This window comes from Motacilla alba, chromosome 2 (assembly GCF_015832195.1).
Source record: "Motacilla alba alba isolate MOTALB_02 chromosome 2, Motacilla_alba_V1.0_pri, whole genome shotgun sequence".
Lineage (NCBI taxonomy): Eukaryota > Metazoa > Chordata > Aves > Passeriformes > Motacillidae > Motacilla > Motacilla alba.
Window position 1 is genome coordinate 23886351 of NC_052017.1, and position 24097 is coordinate 23910447.

General features: G+C 40.0%; 2 protein-coding genes across 2 annotated transcripts in view; one reads left to right on the forward strand and one right to left on the reverse strand.

The window, feature by feature from the left end:
- The window catches only part of LOC119697062 (probable acyl-CoA dehydrogenase 6), an 81281-nt gene extending 66467 nt beyond the window's left edge, over positions 1–14814 (forward strand). The window contains exons 6-9 of the mRNA XM_038127145.1: positions 478–651; positions 6702–6863; positions 6987–7137; positions 14017–14814. Of these exons, the coding sequence (XP_037983073.1) occupies positions 478–651; positions 6702–6863; positions 6987–7137; positions 14017–14107 (578 nt within the window). The 3' untranslated portion in view covers positions 14108–14814. The remainder of the gene's footprint in view (positions 1–477; positions 652–6701; positions 6864–6986; positions 7138–14016) is intronic.
- Positions 14815–14978: 164 nt separating this feature from the next.
- BET1 (Bet1 golgi vesicular membrane trafficking protein) lies at positions 14979–20243 on the reverse strand. The gene is made up of 4 exons (XM_038127146.1): positions 20053–20243; positions 18723–18838; positions 16793–16849; positions 14979–16250 (listed from the first exon to the last, which is right to left on the reverse strand). The coding sequence occupies exons 1-4, from the start codon at positions 20069–20071 to the stop codon at positions 16095–16097; spliced, it is 348 nt and encodes a 115-aa protein (XP_037983074.1). The 5' UTR covers positions 20072–20243; the 3' UTR covers positions 14979–16094.
- Positions 20244–24097: the final 3854 nt, after the last annotated feature.

A 24097-nucleotide genomic window follows, 5' to 3' on the forward strand; every position in this document is an offset into this window, starting at 1 on the left:
GGAGAAATACTCTTAGTTGCAGCTTAAAATATAGCTCTGTTTTTGTCCTTACTGAATATTTGTGTACTGTTTCATAGCAGTGCAGGCACCTGGCAAATACTGCCAAATTGAATTTCAGCATTTTATTGTAATGCTAGATAAAAATCAAACATAAACAAATAAATATCACATTGTTTGAAGACTTGTGTGGAGTAAGATTATTATGACTAGTAAATATTTATTATTTGGGGATATAATGAAAAGTGGGACTTTTACATTTAAAGTTTCTGATTTGCTGGTTTAATAAAGTGGAAAAACCTTTTAAAATAGGATTTGGGCCATTTTACCCCGAAATACTGTTATGTTTTTCCTGAAGGTAGGTTGCACTGTTGTCTTGGAACATACATTCACATCTGCAGACTTTTCCTTCTGAAAACCTTGTATTTATTCATAGTGCTTCCATTTTTTGCGGTCTTTCTCATACACCTTTCTCTTCAGGCATTCATGTTGCTAAAAAGATAGACAAACTGGGCATGAGGTCATCGGACACAGCTCAGATCTTTTTTGAAGATGTAAGGGTCCCCTGCAAGAACCTCATCGGTGAGGAAGGAAATGGTTTTACATACCAGATGTTGCAATTCCAAGAAGAGCGGCTGTGGGGTGTAGCCAGTGGTAAGTCATCATTTGTGCTTCTGCAGGGACACAGGGGTCACTCTTCACATGACTAACAGCACTTTTCTTTTCTTGTAAGTTGCAATGACTTTTTAGGATCTGTTTCTGAAATCCGTCATAGCCTGGATACAGACGACATTCTCTTTCTGTGGAAAAATTCCTTTTTCTGTACAAAAACCTGAATCAGAAAATATTTTGTGAGCCATTGCAGAGGCTCTTTTTTGCCTTGTTTCTTTTTCATGTTGCTGCTGTGCTAAGAAAATATGGCATCATATTATGTCTATTACAAATATAGTGCAAAGGCTATCAAAATATCAGCATAAAATGGAAGGATGGTGACTTTTCCTGTACTACAGTGCATTATGATGCTGATATGCTGATAATGGATTTTAGAAAATTAACTTGTTGTCTGTGTAAAGTTAAGTGGCTCTTGCAGGATGTCAGAGCTTTGTTTTGCAAATCTGTTTTGCCTCTGTACACTTTGGACATAAGTGGTACATTCCTTTCCCTGAAGTTATATTGTCACAGAGTTTATGTTACTCAGAACTCAGGCTGTACTCAAATCTATGTATTTGGGTTATATGGATTCTGGATATTCCAGGAAACCAGATCCAAGTCTGAATTGTCCACATTCAGCCCTCAAACTTTCTCCCTACCCCTCAGTGTTTAGTTCTTCAAGTTAAATATAATGTGGTTCACTGTAAGAAGATTGGTCCTCTTTAGATTCCAGAATTGTCTAAATAATGTCATTGTATTCATGCTTCTGTGCATTCCCTGTCTGTCACTGTCTGTGTGTAGCTGGGGAATTAAGCATTCTAAGAAGTGGTGTTTTGATTCAGTGAACAAATAAAAAAAGCACTTACTGTTTTGGCTTCATCACAGACCAAATATTTTGGAGTTCAAATGCCTTTAAAAAAATCATTTATTGAGACAAAGTTCTTAGTTCAGCCTGAGATAAATAGTACATATGAGAGTAGTTTTAGGGAAGGGCAGGAGGTTACACTTGCAGAGGATGTCACTGCAGACTCAGGCAAGCAGGAGTTGTGATCCTACCACTGCTTCTGCTTTAATTGAGGCACATAGAGACTGCAAGGATGTGCATTGTGCATTGTTATGCTCAGTTTGAAGTCTAAATTAAACAAACCATAAGAAGCTCTGGGCTGCAGTGAGACTCCCCAGGCAGCAGAGTAGCCGGCAGCATTAATCACACCCCAGGCAAAAGTGACGCGCACTGACAGCATCAATACACAAGGCCTGGCAGGTTAGATCACTCCTGCTAAAACCACGGGCAGCTTGGTACTGTCCAGTCTTGCACAACTACCTGGCTGTCACTGTGCTCTGCCAGGAACTGGGACACCAGGTTTCAATTCATTTTTTTGTCCAAAACAACACAGCAGGAGCAAGTGAATCCTTGCCCTGGATGAGCAGCCTGGGAAGGGCTTCTCTCCTTGCCTGTTATGGCCAGGCAGGGGCCAGCAGGAAGAGTCCAGGAGCTGGCCAAGGAGAGGGAGCTGCCTTCTGCAGTGGCTACTGTGTAAACCTTGCTGGACCCCCTGGGTTTGCTTTTTTTCAGCTATCTGATATAAAATACATAAAAGCCTTGGCAGCAGGGACAAGACCCATGGTTTGAGCCAAGCTGCAAGCTTCAGAGATCACCAATTGTGGTAAACAAGAAAAAGAGTAACCAGTGTTCAGAAGGGAACCCAGTACTCAATGGGTACAGTTTGTTGTATCATAGCATCTAGAGTTGTTATCTTCCAGTCCTGCAAACAGTTTCACATGTGTTCAACCATGACTGCTCAGGTGAAGGCTCAGATGTGTGAAACTCTTTAAGTGCCTTCAGTAGTTATGTGATTAGGTCTGCATGTTTAATCCTGGTCTTCACTTCTGCCTCTCAGTAGGACATTTCTGTTCCTTCCCAGTTCATGGCTGTGACATTGAAAATCAGCAATCTGCTTTTAAATGATTTAGGGACCAGTCCTGGGATCCTCACTTTAACTGCTTCCTTTAACTTGAAAAAGGCAGTAGACTTGTCTGTTTTTCCTTTCTGGGTGTTATTTTGTTGTGTTTGGGGTTCTTTGCTCTGTTTCTCTTTGTTTGGGGGGGGGTTTATGTATTTTTATTTTCAAGTATCACATGCTCTAGATTTCTTTTTGTTCATTAATTGTCTTCTTTGTGGCCAGTATCTTTCTTCACTTGTTTTTTTTTTGGTTTTGTTTTGTTTTTGTTTTTTTTTTTTTTCTTTTAAAATGTATTTTCAGTCAAACAGGTTTAAAATACAAATAGAAAACTAGCTTCCTGGAATTGCAAAATTTGCTCCCAGGTGTGGTCTCTTCTTCTGAGTGTATCATCAAAGGCATTGGTCAAAGTCACTGTGTTTCTTGCTTCGTTGAAAGAAAAAAGGTGCCACATGTCTCCCGTGTTGTGGCACTTGGTAAACACAATCTGTTTGAGGGCCTGTAGCACTGATCACAGGAAAAGAATGTTGCTATGGCAAAAAAAGCAAACAGTTGTCTTGTGAATTGCTTAACTCAGAGTCAAAGAGGGAGTTCAGTGTGCATGTGAGAGCAGAATGGCACTTTTCTAATGAATTCTATTTGCTCCTGCAACTTCAGTTTTATGAGCACCATTGAGTCATGGCCAGTAAGCAGGATGACAGATCCTTTTGCATGGGCAACACACGTCCTTAAGAATCAGATTGCTCAGCCTAGAGCTCCCTGTATATTTCATTAGAGCATGATCAGTCACAACCTAGGAAAAACATAATTAATTTCCTTTTCTTTTGAGAGGAAACAAAGCAACAAGACAGTGTCTTTACAGTGAACAGAAATTTTAAGTGCAATAATATAAGTTGGATGGAGATACGAGGAAAAGATTATTCTGCATTGGCAACTTCAAGTGCTTTCACAATTCTCTGCTGTGTGGTAGGCCCCGCATTCCTTAGGCTGCCCTAGAGTGACATTTCCTGCATTGCTGTCAGTTGAAACCCATGGGGCTAATTTTGTCTGAGGATGTGGGGAACATTGTATAAGAAAAGGAAACAAATTCACCGAAAAAGAGGGGGGTTCCTTATTAGAATGGCATTTCTCTGAAGTCATATGACTGGGAAAGTGTTGTGTGCCTTGTTGAACATGGCTGTTGGCTGCCATGGTATTCATGATGTGCTGCATTTTGGTGCTGTTTGCTACACAGCCAGGCTTTGCCATATTAGAGCTGTGCTCAGAGCTCTGAGTACCTGTCATCAGCATCACAGAATGGTTTCGGAAGGGACCTTTAAAGTTCATCACATCCAACTCCTCCACCATGGGCAGGGACACCTTTCACTACACCAGGTTTCTCAAAGCCCATCCATCCTAGCCTTGAACATGTCCAGGAATGGATGTGTCTTGGGGCACCCACAACTTCTCTGGGCCACATGATCCAGTGTCTCACTACTCTCATAAGACATTTCTTAGAATCGTAAAATGATAGAATGGTTTGGGTTGGAAGGAGCCCTAAAGATCATGTAGTTCCAGTTCCAAAACATTCTTCTTTTTGTTCAATATAAATCTACATTCTTTCAATTTAAAACCAGTACCCCTTGTCCTGATACTACAGGGTCTGGTAAAAACTCTGTCCCCATCTTTCTTATAAGCTCCCTTTATAAATCAAAAGGCTGCAATAAGGCCTCCCCAGAGCCTGCACTGCTCCAGGCTGAACAACCCCAACACTCTTAGCCTGTCCTCATGGGAGAGGTGCTCCAGCCCTTTGATCTTCTTTAGTACCCTCCTCTGGACCTGCTGCAACAGATCAATGGCTGTTTTGTATTGGGCTCCAGAGCTGGATGCAGTACTCCAGATGGGGTTTGGGAGAACAGAGTAGAGGGAGACAATCATGACCCTTGACCTGATGGCCTCTTTTGAAGCAGCCCAGGACAGTCCTTAGATTTCCTCTGTTTGTTTCTGTGTGCAAATGAAAGTTCCTGAAATAAGAAGGGCAGTAATGGCAGCAAAGGAAATAAGAGGATGGATCAGCAGGAGCAGGAAGGAGGCAGTGAATTGGAGAGGTGGACACTATAAGAGCAGTTTTCCCAGAACCCCAGTCTGAGCTATGATGTGTGGTAAAGCCTGAGCAGAGTTTGACCAAAGTCCCTTCATGATCTTTAGACCTTTTGCAAGCAGGATCTGAACAGTTTCTGTCCTGTTTCTTTCCACCTGATCTTGCTCCTGCCTCCTCTTTGCTGTTTCCCATCCCCTCTTTCCCTGGTGCTGGATGCTGGGAACCACACAAGCCATGCTGGAGCATCTTGCACTGACAGACCAACACAAAGATTAACCCCTTGTCTTTATCCCTTCCACCTCCCTTCTGCTCTCCTAGCACTGGCATGTACTGTTTAGTTTCCCTCCCAGCTCAGACCGTGCTGTATTCTTCCCAGATTTCAGTCAGAGGGAAAGGAACAAGTGATGCCTGGATACTCCTTGCTCTTTCCTTCCATTTCTCAAGCTGGAGACCATAGATATACAAGTAAAAAAGCTGTTGGTGTTATACCTGCTACAGTGTTGTGTGATATTGTCCTTTGGAAGAACAGTATTTCTGTTCAAGAGATGTTCCTGAAAACATTTATTTATTTTCCTGTCTAGAAAGCCAGCATTTGGGTGACAACATAGTGTGTTAACACAGAAGAAACGAGGACATTGCTGTATATGCTCTACTGAAAAAATAAGCATTGAAGTTAGTTGTATGAGAAAGGAGGGGAAAATATTTAGGTAATGAGAAAAGCTGATCACCCTATGGAATGTAGAGACATCATGTGAAAAATGGTGCTCTGTGGAAGTGATGGTGAATGATCATGGCAGGGGAAACTGGTGGGATGCAGGGTCTACACAGGACAGCGGTACAGAGATGAAATTTAAATAGCAGTGATCTTGAATACAAAGCAAAAAGGTACGTGGAACCACACCAGGCCCTTGCTTCCCAGGCTCCTGCAAGGGACTATCATATGAGTAACTCACAGGTAGGAAAAGAGATTTCATACTAGTCCAAGGCTTGGGTTTATTTTGCATTTTACATTCAGAGTTTTGTGGTTTAGACTTTAAATGCATATGGATGTGGATAAGCATATTTTGAAAAGGGAAAATGTGACCCTTCTCATACAGATAGATTTGTGAAATCATGCCCTGCTGCTTGTCATAGTAGCGTGAGTCCATATTTGCCAAACAAAATTCTCCACACATTCTGTATCTGCCGTTATCCCAGCTACCCTGCAAGGGACTGATAGCTTAGTCATTCACTTCAAGGCTGGTTGCCTTGGAAGAGAAATTTTTCCCTTTTTTTTTCTTGTTTAAAATGGGATATGTCTAAGTTTGCACAAAAAGCAGCAGCAAACTAGCTCTGTTTTAAAGCATCGTCTGCTGCCTCTCCCACCTGTTCTACAGCAGTACCCTATTTTCATGCTGTTTCCATTAGGATAATTATTTAATTTTTTTTTTTAAGGTCGGTGTGAATTTTTTCTTCCCTATGCTGCTATCACAGAATACAGACATAATAAGCAGTCTGTTTGTGTTCCTTGATCTTAGAATAGGTTTCTGCCTTCTCCCTGAAGACTTCCTTCAATTTACATTTCTACAGCCTTCCTCACTGAGCACACTACACTGTCTGCCTTCAGATTTTTTTTTCCAGGATTTTAACAAACCTTCAGGACACAGGTAGCAGGGAAAGTAGGAATTGCCACAAGCTTTTGCTAGGGCCCTAAATGAGACAGTAAGCATAAAGTTTACCTCATCATGTTGGTACTGCTTTTTATGACTCTCCCTCTTTCCTACCCACTTCTCTTCCCTCTTTTCCAGGTTTTGGCAGTTTAGGGTTTAAGTGAGATAGATGTCTTCAAGGTACAAGGAAGTACCAGTCTCTTCTCAGAATTAAAACTTGACCCCAAACTGAATGTACAGAACAATTTCCTTTAAAAAAACCTAACGTGTTGCTTGTACAATGTGAAAAAAGCTTCTTTTTCAACAAGAAGCTTAACAGATCTGGCTAAAATCATGTCTTGTTCTGTGCTTTGTTTCTTCCAGCCCTGACACCAATGGAAACTATTATACGAGAAACTATTGACTACACACGGCAGCGGAAGGTGTTTGGCCAGCCTGTCCTGCACAGCCAAACCGTGCACTTCCGCCTGGCCGAGCTGGCAACCGAAGTGGAGCTCCTGCGCTCGCTGCTGCACCGCGCCGTGGGTGAGCTCCCACATCTGCTTCCCAGATGTGCTTCTCTTCATGCAAAGAACCTTGTCAGGCTAAAGGAACATGGGGAGGTGACTTCCAGAGTGACTGCTTTTTTATCTCTTCTTTTTTCTTTAGCTCTCTATGTAGAAGGCAACGATGTGACAAAATTTGCTTCCATGGCTAAGCTAAAGGCAGGTCGCCTGACCCGTGAAGTGACTGATAGCTGTCTCCAATTTTGGGGAGGAATGGGATTCACCAGTGAAGTTCTTGTGAGCAGGTTTTACAGGTAAGGGAGTGATGAAAATACAAAATGGCTTTAACTGAAATTTAGCCTCTTAAAATGTCCCATTAAAAATTACCTACTTGAAAAGAGCAGCAGCTTCTCACCAGTGTGAATGGTCTTGTTCCTCTTCATAGCATGTCACTGAAGTGGGTTGTGGATGAAAGGACACCCAGTGCAATTAACTTTGGGTAGACGTGTCAAAACTTACTATTCTGTTGCCAAATCTTGGCTTTGCATTACAGTTGTAAAGTTTGAACTGCCCACAGGTTAGCCTAAATGTCAAATGAAAGAGGAAAACTCACTATTTTGCCTGATGATCCTCTGGTATCTGCCAGAGTAGAAAAAAAGGGTGGGAAAATTGAGAGCTACCAACCAGTGACTTTTTCTCTTTGCTTTTTGTTTGCTTGTAAACTTGATTACAAGAACAGAAATAAAACCAGAAGCTTTCTTCTAAAATGACTAAAAATCAGCTTTATCTTTTTCCCTGGATACGTGTGAATCTGGAGCTCCCCACTTGGCTTCTGCAGTAGTCTGTTCTGATAGCAGTCTCCACCCTTTTAGTCACACTAGACACCATGTGAGACATGTAAGAGATGTAATTGCTTTTAGAAAGTTGTTAGATCATTAAAATGGTCCAGAGGCCTTTTTGCAAATTAATTGAAGTCACTTCAAATTTTAGTCTCTATTTACTTAGAGCAAAATTCTCCTTAAGGAAACAGTTTTCTTGGTATCTGGCCTCAGCGTCTTATATTCTGTAGAACGACCAAAATTGACCTTGGATTCTCTTGCAGTAACAGCTTTCTGTTCAGCCCTTATATAGACAATACCTTATCCAAAGTTAGCCAAATCAATGGTTCAGTTAGTTGAAAGTTTTGGCAAATGTGTCTGTGTAAAGTGAAAGCAGAACACTCGAGAAAATCTGCAAAAAAGCTTGTTTCTTCTTAGGTAGGTTCAGTTACTCTCTGTTTTTAATAGCATTTTATGAACAAGAATGCCATTGCAGTAAGTCAAGAGATCCTCAGTATTTTTGACGAAGGGACTCCTGAAATTTTCTTACAAAGGTACAGACTGCTTTATGATGGTGGTTTTAAGTCAACTGTCAATATGATGGTTTTCCTTGGTGATTTTTTTCACAGACTTATTTTATCAAGTAATGGTCACTGGTGATAGAGATGTTAAGAGCTACTGCAGTAGACAATCTGAATAAAATGAATCCCTGTCTTTGCAGCACTTACTGTAAATTATGTAGTCTGGACAGATTAATGTGTACACGCTTTTACATAGTTTTGTTTAAGATTTCCTAGCCCAATATAGTAGTGCTAACTGTGAGCAGGGCTTTTCTGTGCGGACTCCAGAGTGATTTCCAAGTATAACAGCACAGTCACATTTTTCCTTAGAAGAAATCCAGTGTTTCCTGTTGGTATATACAGTCAGCTGGCTAAAGAAATGTATCTTTCTATCTCTAAAACAAATACTGTTATAAATGAGGCTAAAGACAGTGTGATATTTATACTCTGAAATTTTCTATGAATCAGTAAAATTCCACCATTGAGTAACCAAAGGTCCAGGAAGGGACAAGGAGAGTTTTACCTAAATAAACAATTACACGTTCAAGATAGAATCTTGTTAATCTGTAACAATAAGCAAAGCAGCAGCTTCCCTAAAGCCCTGCGTTTCAGTACAGCAGTCTGAGTAACCATTCACGTCACTGTGATGTTTGTCCAGTAGCAGCAGTATAACTGCACAGCAGGACATCTAGTCCTAATGTTCAAACATTTTTGTAGCATAATCTTTATGAAATTCCCAAAGAGATGTATGTTAGTCTTCAACACATTGGGCTGTTACTCATTCCTCAAAGAACATACAGCACTACGCATAGTTAGTGCATGAAGTCTCTGAATTTTAGTTATTAGGGTCAGTTAGAGATCATAAACAGAAACAGCACAAAACTGTTTGCCAACTTACTTTATTCATATCTGTCATTTAATCAGTAACATTTAAAACTTTGTAGAACAACTGGCATTTCTTAATTCTATTCTCTGGAAAGCATGAAGAGAACTGCTTCATCATGTAGGTGTCTATACTAGGTTGATTTTATATATGTAAATGTCTCACTTGTACAGAATCTAATAAGAAGAATAGGTTAAAAACACACACAAAAAAAAAAAAACCAAAAAAACTTAGAGCCCAAATATGAAAAGGTTTCATAGAAAAGTACAAGCTAATATAAAGCCCATAAAGTGTGGACTTTCCAAACTGTACCCTAATAGCAGGATTCTCGAGAAGGAAAGCACTAGCCTGGAGTTAGGCTTATTTATTTTTCTCTCCTCTATCTGAAAGGCCTTAAAGACATTGAGACTTGGCAAAAATCTATTATTGAAGAAACCCATCATCTATATGAAAAACCCAGGTTATGAGAGATAGAGGAAAGAAAGCTTTCAGTATCAAGTTTATTGCAATTTCCCAGATTTCCTGAGTTTTAAACAATTTCAGGTAGTGATCCATATACTTTAATAGTAATTTTGTGCACTTCCATTGTTATAGGAAGAACTTACGTGGTCTTCTTAAAAGAGTTTGGTTTCTTTGGTTTATTTTTAATTAAGATTGCTATTAACTGCTAAACATCATGTGTAACTGCTTCTAGTTCTTACAAGTTTTTCTCTTGTTCATTGTGATGGGGAGAATGCTATCATTTCTTTACATGCTACATTGTGAAAGACTCAAGAAAGTAGTGAAAAATATTGACTACTCATGGGAAATAGAAGTGTAAGTAGCATTGCAAATGCATAGCTGCAGAAGAAACACATTTTCATTTTCTCCTCAACTGTCAATGTAGTTATTGCAATATGAAGGTCTATTTGTAATTGAGGATAGTTAAAAAACAAACTTCTGTATAATTTTAAGTAGTTTTTTTTATAAGTAATGTATTTCCATCTGGATTTTTTTCTTTCACATATTTAAAAAGTTAGTTCAAATACTTCATTCAGTTTCATTTTTTATTTCATTGTTTATAGTCTTTCATTCTTTATAAAACATGTCCAAACTTGAATGAGTCCAGACAATTGGGGGCTTTAATCAGTTTTTTCGTTAAAGTAATTTAACGAAATTTGTTTGTACCAAACAAAATGAAACCTGTCCATTTCTGCTGACAAAAACAATTTGCTTTGAAGTCTGTAGCTAACTGCTGAGACAAGACTTAATACCAATTGCTGTCATCTGCAAAACAAAATCTGCAGTTTCCACCTTTTTCTGCAGAGGCTTTGAGACAGATGCCTGTCTACTACTTTGTTTGAGTTTTATGAGTGCCTTGAGAAGCAGTTTAGGAGATGAAGCACATGACATTTACCTTTAAGATAGCAAATCAAGGCAGGTAACTGTACAGTGATGACTTTAAAGTACAGCGATTCTCAACTCTCTGTTTTATGCTCAGAGCAAGCCAAGGTGATGCCCATTCCTTCACCTTGGCCTTCAGAATGTCCAAGGGGGAAGGAACAGGGTCATGGGAACTGGCAGGCATGGCTGTGGGCTGTGCCAGCCTGGTCAGAGGCCAGCTGCACTGGGTGGCACCAGCTCAAACTCTTCTCTCTAGAACAAAGCCTCCTTCAGACTCTGCTTAATTTGGACAGCCTATAGGTAATCTAGCTGAACCTGAATATGGAAGGAGTCACAAAATACTAGGCTTGAGGGTTCATTACTACCTTTTTTGGAGAAAATTCTTGCCAGTAATAAAACCTTAAAATAGTTAAAACCTGAAATCATGAGTCATGAGGAAGAAAGGGTAAAGGTTTTGTAATCAAGTGCAGTTTGTGCTGAAAAGAAGCAGCATTTAAAATGGCCAGGGAAGCAGTGATACTCTCAGCCATGATAAGGCTTTTTACCAATGACCTTCTAACCAGGGAAGCGGAGAGCAGCATCTCTGAGGGACTCTGCCATGCCAGGCTATTAGGGGAAACCAGGGCTTAAATCACCAACACTCACTTTCTTCCCCCTGACTGACTGGCACTGATCACTGCCAGAAAAGGGAAAAAAAATTCTTAGTTTATTTTGGCAGGAAGTTTGAAGTTTTGTGAAGACACTTGCATCATGGATAGTGCAGCAGGCTCCTCTCAGCTTGTTTGGGAAGAGAAAGTGCCTCAATCCAATTCCATATGGTTTTCCAGAGGAGAGCAACTCCCAGAGCAGGCCCAGCTTCTCAGCTGTAGGTAATAAATGGTACTGGAAGGCACAACTGCAAACATGATCACATTTTACCATCTTGAAGCTACAGACAGATGTAGTGTGCCATGAGCTGCATATAGCACATTACAAGATCTAAAAGTTTGGTTGTGCTGTGAATGGGTACGTGTCCCTGCTTTATGGCTGGGGAAATCGCACACAAGGGAGAGCTCAGACTGGGATAAGGACCGGCCCCAGTTTTCAGGGAAACTGGGACCAAAAGTTTTAGGGGCAGGGTAACAGACATGGTTTAGCTTGTGCAAAACAAGGTCCAAATGTCACTCAGGGTGCAGAGGGGTCAACACCAGCCAACAGAGGAATGTTAAACTGCAGACTATTTTGGATTACACTATTCAGAAATACATTTCCAGGCTGTAAATTAGAGGGTTCCTAATCATTAGAACAACTTTGTTATCTCATAACCTTCAAATTAGGGTAGTCCAAGATTAAAGGGTGCTTTTATCCTTCAAGCAGTGCTTGACACATTTCTGAAGCCTGTATGACATGGCTTCTATGGAGTTGGGAAACATGATTTGACAATGTGGAGGGCTTTTTTTTTTCCTGTTGCTACCTAACTAGAAGTTATAACTCACCTGGATTGAGTTTGGTGGGTGGGAATGGCTCCTCACCCTCTCTCCTAAGTGCAGTTTTTAAACTTGACATTGAAGAATTTTTTGCTTTTATTCATTAAAACATGGATTAATTTTTACCATTTATATCTGTCAATGTGGTTGACTGAAGTCTTCTAATCTACAGTGAGTATTTGAGACACATAGGAATTCCTGAATGTAAGGAAACTCTTCACGGGGAATATTTTAGAGGGATAAAACACAATAGTTCGATTTCTCTCCTTCCTCAGGTTAACTCCCACTGTCTAAAGAAAACAGCATTCAATGGCATTCAACAAGTAGCTAGAGGTTTGGTCCCTCAAAAAGACACCTTTACAAACTGCCTGGTGTGCTGCAGGCTGGTTCCTCATGGTCCTTGGTCAGGGGAAAGCCACACCAGGTTGGTGCTCACCTCAGCAAGGCTGCAGGTAGTTCAGGATGTGCTGCTCTGTCATCTGGCAACCGAATGGTGATGCAGAAATCAAAAGCAAAATGTTACTGTGCCAGATCAAAAGCCTTTACAGCAGTAGCCTAACAATGTCCCTTACAAAAGCAATCGAATTCCAATATTTACATATATTGAAATATTTATGTGCTGTATTAATAATGCATTCTTGATATAAGATAAACTATCAAGCCATAAGCATACATTTAATAACTGATATAGAAGCTGACTTCACTATGTGCTCTTTCTCAGCTTCCTTACAGAGTTTCTGGCAGCATAGTTAATCCTGTGGTTTCATTTTATGATGAAAGCAAGTTTCTTTCCTAGTAGAGGGCTGCTGGATTGAAAAAATTTGTCTTTTGTCATCTTAATCCACTTAACAGGGGGAAACCTGTCCTGTCTCCCCAGAGGAGAGATCAGCATTAGTCACCTGGCTGTAGATTCTGTACGAAATAATCTTTACCTCACCTATAAAGACAAAAATAATCAGCAAATTTGTAAAGCTACACGCAAGCACAAAACATACGAAAGGTGTTCTGGTTTCTTGAGATGTGTCTTTATACGTGATAGCCTGACTTGTCTGTCACCACCAAAGCCAGATCTTACCACTAACTACTTCTAATTTCATATATACAAGCCCCATGTGCCCAGGATTGAAGCTGCAGAGGATTTCTATTGACATCACAGAGTTCTGAGGATTAGTTACTTGCTGTTGCTACAGTGAAAATGCCAAATGCTGAGCATTGGCAGGGGCTTTTTGCAGCTTGACAAAGCAGACAGCACCGCAGCACTAAGAACAAGCAACCTACCACGGTTCCAGGTCTGCTGCCTTCAGCAAGGCCCATAAGGAAGGTGGGGAATCTTCAGGTTGCTAAGCAGAGGTAGTTTAGAATTGTTCTGTTAGTTTTATTGGCAGTGGTTTTTTCTTCTCCCCAGAGGTAAAATATTTGTGAGTAAAATTGCTCAAGGTTGCAGTAGTGAGCCCCTGGCTAGCACAGGGAATTTAGGCAATACTGTTAGGGATGACTTAGTCATGGTTATGGCAGGTTTTAAATGAGTGTGATTAGAAATATCAAATAAAGAGTAAATATTCTTGTAGCATTAATTTTTAAAGCACGAAAGCTCTATATAAAACTACACTAGAATACTATACTGATCTTCTTGTAATATACTATGTAACATTAAAGAACTATATAATACTAATAAGGCTTTTACCAGATCTGACATAGTCATTAGGAAAACCTGGATTGGTTAAAAACCTTGAATGGAAATTGTACCCTTTCTGTGCAATTCTCCAATACCTCATGTACTGGTTGACTCTTACCACAGTTAAGCAAATTTAAGTGCTGCAATGCTTTTTGCTGCAGGCCCTGGAAAAGCTCCCTCCCCTCCTACAGTTCAACTGCAGGCTTAGGCACCTACAGGTTTGGGACAGGCTCAGCAGGGGTGTTGTGGGAAGCACCACAGCCCACCTGCCCAGGAGCCAGTGGATGAGGTGTTCTGCAGATATGTGGCATTCGTATGCAATGTGTAAGTAATTCTGGGCAAGCTGTCCAGCACAGCACCATCAGAACAGCATGAAAATGTTTAAATCTACCCTTTATATTTCTGCAGGGACTTGAGACTGATGTCAATAGGAGGTGGCTCAGATGAAACCATGCTTTCCATCATATGCAAATACATGGACATACTTCCAAGAAAGTGACGCATCTGCACTCTTCCTTGAAAATTAAGAAAGCAAGAGCATGACTTGTGCTGCACACTGAAGGTGTACAGATCAGTAATTCTGCCATCAGAATGCACATCAAGGTCCTTCACCACTACCACTCTGTGTTTTCCAATGTCAAATTTTTGTTGATATGAAGCACTCTGAAAGCTTGCAGCCTCCTGCATTCTATTTTTCAGTGGGTTACCTAAATTTTCCAATGACCCATGCTAAGCACACATAAAAAAATATGTTCTTTAATCAAGCTTTATCTACACTTCACAGCATCTAAGCTGACAATTACGAAACAGAACTTCCATATGAATGGAAGCTATGTAGCTTAATCTCACTTCAGTATAGCTTTGCTTTCAAGATGAATAATTATGGCACAAATTATTCCCTGCCATAATGAAACCCCAGAACAGTGCCTTTCCTCTCAATTACAGCTACCTTCCCTATCTTTCACTTTTAGCAAGCAATCATTAAAATGAGCTCTGTCATCTTTGCCAAATCCATATCAATTTGTACTCCACTCTGTCATGGACTTTTGGTGATGGGAGTAGTGTTAAATTTTTATTTGCAGAATTCTACAAACAACTGGTTAAGTGTATCTGAAGCTTGCAGAGGCTGAACTTCAGCAGTAATGTACCATGTTGTATGCGTAATTATTAAGTAAAATATTAAAAATAAACACATTATTATGAAAACTGTGCATAATTATTTAAAGTCTTCCTAAAACAGCCATTTAAGCTGGATGAGGGAGCCTGTATTATTGATTAAAAAAATAAAAATTGCCTCTTAAATACAGCACCATTTCCAAAAAATACACTGGTATTCTACAGTAGAAAAAATGTATATAAACAGCACTAGCTAGGATAATACTACAGGACATTTTATTTGTAAGTTAATAGTTGGTCATTAATGGTAACACATCATACAGTATTTCTAAAAAAGTTTTTCAAAAACTGTAGATACAATTTCAATATCTAGCAAACTTAAATTTTTTTTAATGTTAAACTCAGCAATGTAATAGCCTCAATGATTAGAAACTACTTGGTGAACCAAAACTAAGTCTTCAAAATAAAGTACCCTAATGTGACTGCACCTCTAACAAATGCATCATAATGTACTTATTTTATATTAAAATAAAATTCAAAATATCTGCCACTGTATTTCAGACATCATGCACTGTAGATTTAGGGACTATCACTAATTGAAAAGTAAACATACTAATAGTAAAAGTTCAAGTGATTCAATTGAATCATTTCAGTTTTAAATACTTTAAATATAAAGAAAACATTTTTACTGTGTCCATATTGGTTGGTCCCAATGATGAAAGGCATTTGCTTTGAAGAGTAATGTGTAAACACGATCTGTCACATTTAAATTAAAAAATAAAAAATCCAGTTTTAAGTAACTTTTTGCCAAAACACGCAGTTAAAGTTACTTAAACATTATCAGATCTAAACACAATAGTAATTTTTGGGGATGCCACTATTACATTTGCTAGCTTCAGGCCAGCCTTTCAAACTCCACAGGTAAGATCTATTTAGAAAGATCCACATATTCTTTGTGCTCTTGCAAGTGAAATTACTACATGCCTGAAACTGGAGCTCTAATTTAGAGCATGGCCCAGAATGAAAAGCAGAATGAAAAAGAAAGCCTTGAAATTCTGCAATTACTTCATTTTCAAATAACCACTGTTCTTTTAATTTTTTCAATCAATTCTAAAAACTATTTTCCCCTAAAAAAAATCTATCCCACTATGCTAGCTGTTTCTGCATATTTACAAATAATCCCCCCAAAACAGGGGATGATGGAAAAACTCTGATACATTAAGAAAACTATATATAACTTCGCATTAATTGTTAATGCAATTTACAACAATTTCACTGTTTTATCCACCAAATGTGCCACTTTAAATCAATGTCTTCATTAACTAAGACTACAGTTGAAATTATACAATGTAAACCAGAGGTAACATGCATCACCTCAGTTTAATAATCCAGTATATCACAAAAAAAACAAATAATGAAAAGAGCATCATGTAGCATAATAGCTTTGTCTGGCTTCCTCTGGAGAGTGTTCTCAGTCTGCCCATAGTTGCACCTAGAAGTCCACCCGTAGAGTCAAAATCATTCTCCTACATTTAAAAAAGAAACAACCAAGCAAACAAAAGAGCAAAAAACATGTTACTCTGAGAACCAAATACCCTTACAGCTCACTAAATATAGTTTTCCCTGTTTTTTCAAAGTTTCAAAAACTAAAATTATTTTAGAGGCAAAAATTTTCACCCATTTATCCAGTGCTATTATTACCCCAAGCCAAAGCAAAGTGTAAGCAAAAAAGACATTTCTGACTCCTTATTTTTTGCTTCTTTCTTCTATTCTTGAATACAATTACATATGGAAGTGCCTTTTAAATGATACTTGACATTTGCTATTAAAAACCTATACTTGTATCCAAAGCATAAAGATCTAGGTTGTGCCTTAAGAGTAATGTATTTGCACATCTTATCTTTTTGAACAGAAATACTGATACTGCTGACAAATCAGTCACATGTTACAGTCAACAATAAGCTGTCAAAATTTTAATACTAATGTTCATACTAAAAACAGGATGCTTTACATGATTAACTTCTAATCCTGACCCATATTTAAAGAAAGGTAGTTATTCAATACTTACCATTTCTGATAACATTTTATTCTGGTTTTTAACTTCTGTTCCAATTTCAATGGAAAGCTATCAAGACAAAAACCAAAAAGTATTAAATATGAATAATCAGTTAATACACATATTAGAGAACCCAGCAGGAAATACATGACATGACTAGCATTTTCCTCAGTGAAAGCAATACCTGGTTATTTTCAAAAAACAAAATAACCTGCACAGTATTCTATCAATAACCCTTAGGGAAATAAAAGACTTTTCATCTGACTAGATGAGTCTAAAGAGTCACTGGAAGTACTCAATGCTCCTCTTCCCCTTTTCCAGATAATGTCTTACTTGAATTATTGGATGGACTTTAAAAAACTCAAGATCTAGTCAAGTCTGAAGTAGCAATTACCCATTCCTGGAACAAGTGTTAAAACTGCCGGCACACAGCAGAGAGAACCATGAGCTATGGTTTGACTCAAAGTGTTGCTGGAGTTGACAACTGTAACCTGCAAACACATCTCTTTTGACAAGCTGCTGCTGTGCTATAACCAGGAGGACTTTCTTCAGTGAACTTGTGTAGCCCTTCTCTGCTTTGTGTCACAGAACAAAAGGAGGAAAGCTGCACTAGAGCCAGTCCTGAGGCAGTGACCAGGGCCAGCAACAGCCTGGGCAGAAGCCTGAGTCAGGTCCCAGGTCAAGCCAGAAAGTAAAGTCAGGTTAGGGCTGGAATCAGGGAGGTATGAGACCAGGCAGAGCTGCAGCTGCAACATCACAGAGGTGGGAGCCAGCCAGAAGAGCCTTGGCTTAAAGCAGCTCTGGAGTTAAACAGGGGAGAACTGACACTTAGTGGCCTTGAACAACCTGCTCAACTCCTGGGATGGAGAGAAATGCACTCCAGGCCCCCACGCTTTGGATTAGCCAAAACCCATTTGTTTTCACATGTCAAAACTTGAGTCTCATTATCTTGTACTGATGCATTTCAATCAAGAGTGAAACTGATTTTACATGAGGCTTCTTGGATTATGTGAAGGCTATTCCATATGCCAAGATTATCCCATTGCAGTAAAAGACAGAATTCCAGGAAGATCTCCTTGGGCCACCATGAACTGCTCTGTTGGCATACATGGATTTTGAAATTTAACATACCACAGCAGGAGACAAGAAATGAAATTTGATAACAAAGGTCAAAGCTCTTTATTTACTCTTTAACTTGCTCCAAATTCTTATTCTAAACCTGTTTAATTTCTCTTTGAGACTAGACCAATTTTACACAACAGTATTAGCAGTAAGACTTTGAGTGAGTTCAGGCTTCAGACCTAAAAAAATCACTGGAATGTGCTTTATAAAACTTAAAGCTTTTAAGAACAAGAAATCCAGACAACTTTAATTTTAGAGCTGTCTTTCAGTTAGACGTGTTTGAAAGAAGTCCTCAATCTCTGAAAGGAATCAGAATCATCACCAAACCCTTTCTTCAGAGGATACTAGCATGCTATTTCTAAGAGCTGTTTTCACATTACATATTCTTTGACTGCAACTCCCATTCCCCGTTCCCCTGTACCCCTGAGGGTAAAGAAGCAGAGAAAATTGGGAGTGAAGTTGAGCCCAGGAAAAAGGGAAATGTAGTGGCAAGCCATTTTAAGTCTTTTATTTCTCACTACCCTACTGATATGACTGTCAATGGATTCATTTCCCCAAGTCAAGTCTGTTTTGCTCATTATGGTAGTTGCTGAGCAATCTCTCCTTGCCCTTATGTTGATGCATGAACTTTTCATTGTGCTTTTTCCTCCCTTGTCCATCTGCCTGAGGAGTGACAGAGCAGCTTTGACAGTCACCTGACATCCCACCAGGCTAACACATCACAGTTTCAAATTTCTGTTTTAAACTAAGTCTACTGCTTCCCTGGTTCATATAGCTGAACTTCCTGACTGTGGTGACACCCCTGCAGTTAAATACGCACCGATTTAATGGCACTGACTTTTGTGCGCAGACTTTCTGTTAACCTGTCGTTCTCCTCTTCATAAACACTGTATCCACTGTTGGTATAGCCATAGCTCCCCGCAGCTGCTCCATCACCTGTAAACACAACAGTCAGCAGGCATGCTTCCTTCAGAACCCCTTGCGTAAACATCCACCCCCTCTCCAGAAACAGCACACAGCTGGGTCGCCTCTGCTCCAAGCCAGAGGGAGCTGTCAGTCTGCACTCTCAAATGCCCACTTCTTAATGATACACTTCCTGACACCTCTCTTGATTCCCTAAGTAGTGCTCCCAAGACTTGTTTTATTTCATGAAAATACTACTGCACAATAAAAATCTGAAGTGTAGGAGAAAATCCAGGGTAGTGTCAGACACACCTGGTTTAGCCCTAAATACTTTCTAGGAGGAAGCCCCAGAACTCAGTCATACACTCCAGAGGTGTAAATGTCTCCTAAGCTTTACAGGGCCATCACAGCACCCACATGGTTGTAGAACATGACGTGGGAGTTCAAAGTTTCCTTCTAGTCATCAGCATGACTGCTGGCTGAAAAATGAGGCCTAAGCTGCTCAAAACACTCAGCAGGGACTCTGCAATGATTTCTCAATTTGCACCAGATTGTATCTAATAAATTTGTAACAGTTGGGATTCTTGGTTTTTTACTCCTTAAACATGGCAGGGAAACAGAGAAACACTTAAAAAAACCCCAAATGAACAATTTCTGAATTTGTGAAGGACTTCACAGAGGAGCAACAAATCTGCCTATCCATGGGAACACGGCTCAAACTAACATGGTATTAGAACAACTGAGCAACAGCACAACTACATGGGGCAAGACTATTTACAACAGCATGTAGTGACAGGACAAGGGAAATGGGTTTAAATGCAATATTAGAAAAGAATGCTTTACTGTGAGGGTGGCGAGGCACTGGAACAGGCTGCCCAAAGAAGTTGTGGATGCCCCCCATCCCTGGAAGTGTTTGTTCAAAGCCAGGTTGGATGGGCCTCTGAGCAACCTGGTCTAGAGGAAGGCGTCACGGCATGGGGGAACGGGGGGACCTAGATGGTCTTTGAAGTCCCTTCCAAACCAAACCCTATGATTCTACGACAAACACAAACCTAGCGCTGCTCCGTAAATCCAGCAAGGCCAGAAGGAGAGGCAGAGGCAGGGCTGACGGCCTTTCCCCGTCAAAGCTCCCGAGCCCTGCCACAAGCCCGCCCGCAGGGCACAGCTCCCCTCACGCCTCCCGCGCCCCCAGCCCTGACAGGGGCCGGCCCTGCCCGTGTCGAAGCCCGGCCCGGCGCCGCGCTTACCCAGCCCGGCACGCCTCATGGCTCGGCGCTAAGCTGCCGCGGGAGGAGCGGGACGAGGAGAAGGAGGAAGAAGAGGAGGAGGATGCGGAGGAGGCCGGGAGCGCCGCGGGGACACGGCGCGCTCGGCGCGGCGGCCCCGGACCCTGCACCCGCGAGCGCCACGACAGCGCCGCGCGCGCGGCCCGCTGGGTGCGCGCCCGGGGCGCGACGGGGCCGCGCGGGGACTGCTGGGGGCTGTAGTCCTGGGCCAGGGCCGTCACAGAATGCCAAGAAAATTACAATTAAGTGCTGAGAGGAGCTTTTAACTTTTTTTTCCCCCCTCCACTGTTTATTTAGAAGTAAAAAGCGTGCCACTGCACCATGCAGAAGTTTAGACTGGAAACTTGGACATTACATTATAATTGAATGTGATTTAATTTTCTTTTTCAAAGATAATTTCTCCTTCATTCTTTAACCCCTTGCAATGCTTCAGCACATATGGGTTTTTTCCTGCTTATATGAAAGATGTGACTCACTCTACACCACTGAATTCAATTTATTTGCCCGGATGATACCAGAAGGATTTATCAGTACTCCAATGTAAAGCAAACACCATTGAGTCCGCTCAGAATTTGCTGTATCAGGTGTGGTGTCCACTGGACTAAAGAAGCTGAACTGCCTTTTCAACTACAACAGGCTGCCTTTTCATTAATTGTTCCGGTGTTTGTCTTCTGGTAGGAACTAGAACCCTCAGTGTTGGACCAGCAGCTACTTGCATTGTACAAGTATTTAAACACAGACCACAGCTCCTTCCTCAGTGAGCTTGCAGTACACCAGGAGTCTTCACCTAGGCAGACAGAGTTGTAGAAGGAAGAGGAAAATAGTTATGGTTAATAAGAAGGCCCATGGCCTCTTGCTGACCTCCTGTGTAATTGCTGTAAGACATCCCAAGTCTCCAGTGAATAAACCCACAAATACTTGCAGCATTTTTTGATCTCCATTTGTGTAAGTGCTTTTGAGACCTTAGTCTTGTATCTGTCCAGGTTCTGGACAGATGTTGAGAAGCTGATGATTTATTTACTTCTCTGGCACCTCTGGATGCCTGTGTCTCGAACATTACAAAGCGTAAAGTTAGTTAATGCAGAAAACCACTATTTAATTTTTTATAATTTAAGCAGTTTATCCTAAATTTCATTTGCCCTTCTAAAACAGAAGAGAAGGCCAAGGAGAAGAAATGAGCTGCAGAGCTGTCCCCTGTAGTGCTCACTGTGAAGCTAATCTCCATGGGATTCTGCCTGGAACTCAGCAATTCATACAGGAATTGCTAGCTGCCATTATTGATAACTTGAGACTTGATTTACAGCAGTTCAGGGAAATGTGTCAGTTGTTTCAAAGATGGGAAAAGTGCTATCACCAGACTGAAGCTCAAAGATGTAGCCCTTTGAGGTAAAACCATCCGAAGTTCACAGGCAGGCCCGTTTTTTACCTTGCTGGGGCAAAGAGGTCTCTTAAAGGATTTCATGCTTAGAGCAGCAAAATTTAGATGTTGCAAAATGTACAGAAAATGAACAGATTCTGAGAAAACCTTCTTCCTGAGTGCTTCAGATTTGAACTAGGGCTCTGTTAGGAGCAATGTCCTCATTATGAAAATTTTTGAAGAAGGGCTAGTGTGACAGTCTATACAACAAATAATCAGAGAGTTAAAACTGAAGGTTTAGGAGGCAGTAGGAAATGTCTTTTCATAATTGCTGGCCTGACTTTCTCTCTCTTTGTTAGGTATAATTTTATTTACATTTTTGTCTTCATACACCATCCAAGAAAATGATTGCATTTGGTGACATTGCTGTATGAAAAGATTTGTCTTTACAGTATTGGCATATTGTACGTCACCTTTTTCTTTCCCACATGACTCATCTTCCATTTTTCAGTAAACATGGGTTTATACATAACTAGGTAAAATGTATATCTCTTGACAAGGATTGTAGTTATTCATGTTAAGGGGCTCATTTTTCATTTTCACTGACATTTTCTGCAAAATAAAATCCCAATTAACCCCATGTAACGTGTTCACAACTCATAGTGTATAGCTGTATAATGTCCTTATGCTGTTGTGAAATAACACCTTGAGTCTATATGTAATTTACAAATACCACATTTATTCTACAGTTTCTTACAGCAAGGCATGAAAATGATACTGACATGATTAATGTTTCAAATCCATTTTAGTCATACTGAATTTATGATTTTTCATACACTGGAAGTCCCTCCTAGGAAAGTTAGTAAATTCTGTAGATCTCCTGTCATTACAATAAGGAAATCACGATTCCATCCCACAGCAGAAGCTGCACACGGAGGTCAACTGGGTGTCATTAATATTCTCTATGTTCATGTTGCATTTCCATGGAACAGCTTGTAATCATGTTAATGATTTGACAGAACACATCTGTGCAATAAATACAATTTTTCTGTCAATGTGATTAACTGTACTGCTGCTGCCTTTCTGGCCCACTCCCTGGCAGCTCCCTGCATGGAGCCCTGAGCTCCTCAGACCTGTAATCCAGCTGTGCATGGGTAGCTAGCAGGTGTGGCTGCAGCTGTTCCGTGGCATCTGCAGTTCTTCCTGCCAGGAAGCCTAAATGAGTAGTCAGCAAGTGGTTTTAAATGAGTGACTCATCGATGTTTGGTTTACCAGTGACAACATACAGGAAGAAAAAGCACATTAAAAAATAAATAAATAAATAAAGCCCACAAGCTTACCTATCTTGCCAATGTTTTTACAATCTTTTAACAGTAGCCTGCTACAGGTGTGTCATTGTCAGAGACCCTGCTGAGGCAATGTGCATGTCAGTCTCCTTTCCCCAAAATATTACTGAACAATTTACTCTTTAAAAAACCAAAAATTATGTCTTTTATAAGAAGAGCATTCCACACATCCTACCAGCTGTTCTGTCACTGCTACCATTTTTACTGACTCTTTACTGACTTCTACTGGTTCTCTTTAAATTAAATTAGATGAATACATTTATATAGCAAACAGCCCACAGATTATATTAGTGGATTACTCCATGACTCCACTGCAAAAGCAAAAGCAATAAAAAGGAAAAAAACCCCAAACCTACAGGGAATCTGATTCAAACATCCTGTTAAATGAGTCTTCCAATACACAGCTGAAAGCCCATGACTTTCACTAACATGATATAATAATGCTTTTAATCACATTCTTAAATAAGTAACAAGAATTTCAGTGGTTTTACATGTTTAAAAACAGATTTTTACAGTCTTCATTATTAACTTGCTACTTTCAGCAATTATAGATTGTGAAAACAGCCTGACTAGTCACAAGCATCATTAGCAAGTTGAAAAGCAGATGTCACACAATATAATGTTTAGTATCAAATATTTCAATATTTCAATCAATGTTTTGTTAAGCAGTTATCTTCAATTATTTAAAAAAACACTTGCTAGTTAAATCTTGATCCATTGTGCAATTAAGTAACAGCTGATATTTCTAAATAAAACCAAAACATTATTGACAGAGAAACATTACAAAACAACAGGCTATTTTAGTTAGCCTCAATATTTCAAAAACGAGTAATGTCAGCATCTTTCATCAGTATCCTTTTCAATTAATATCTTAGTTTGTTCTAAGACTATTTAGCAGATGAGAGCTCTGAAAATGCTTCTGTTCCAACAAACCCAGTGAAATCATTCAGGACTTTGCTCCCATGTTGTTACGCTGACAAAACTGATAGTGGGCTTAGTATGTCACGAGCCTTGTTCTTCCTGGTTGTATTCTCCAAATAATGCTGTCAAGAAAACCAAATCCTATGTAAAACCACACCCTCTGTAAGACTTTAAATGGCTGAAGGAGTCTGCTGCTCATTGCCACCCAGACTGTCAAGCAAAGAATTAACCATCCAAGTCACCAGAGGAATTGTGTGTGCAGTCATCACGAATTCTTTAGTGATGAGACCATATGTAAATCACTGCAAGTACCAACAAACCTGCTGGTGTCACCCATCATGATGATTCGAAACTTTATTAAATACTGCAAAAGAGAACCATG

Coding starts and splice junctions, on each gene's coding strand:
- BET1 (XM_038127146.1), bottom strand. Junction 16,850..18,722: donor AAGTCAGTGCCATTAAATCG/GTGCGTATTTAA, acceptor TTGTCTTGATAG/CTTTCCATTGAAATTGGAAC. Junction 16,251..16,792: donor ATAAAATGTTATCAGAAATG/GTAAGTATTGAA, acceptor TTTTAAATGTAG/GAGAATGATTTTGACTCTAC.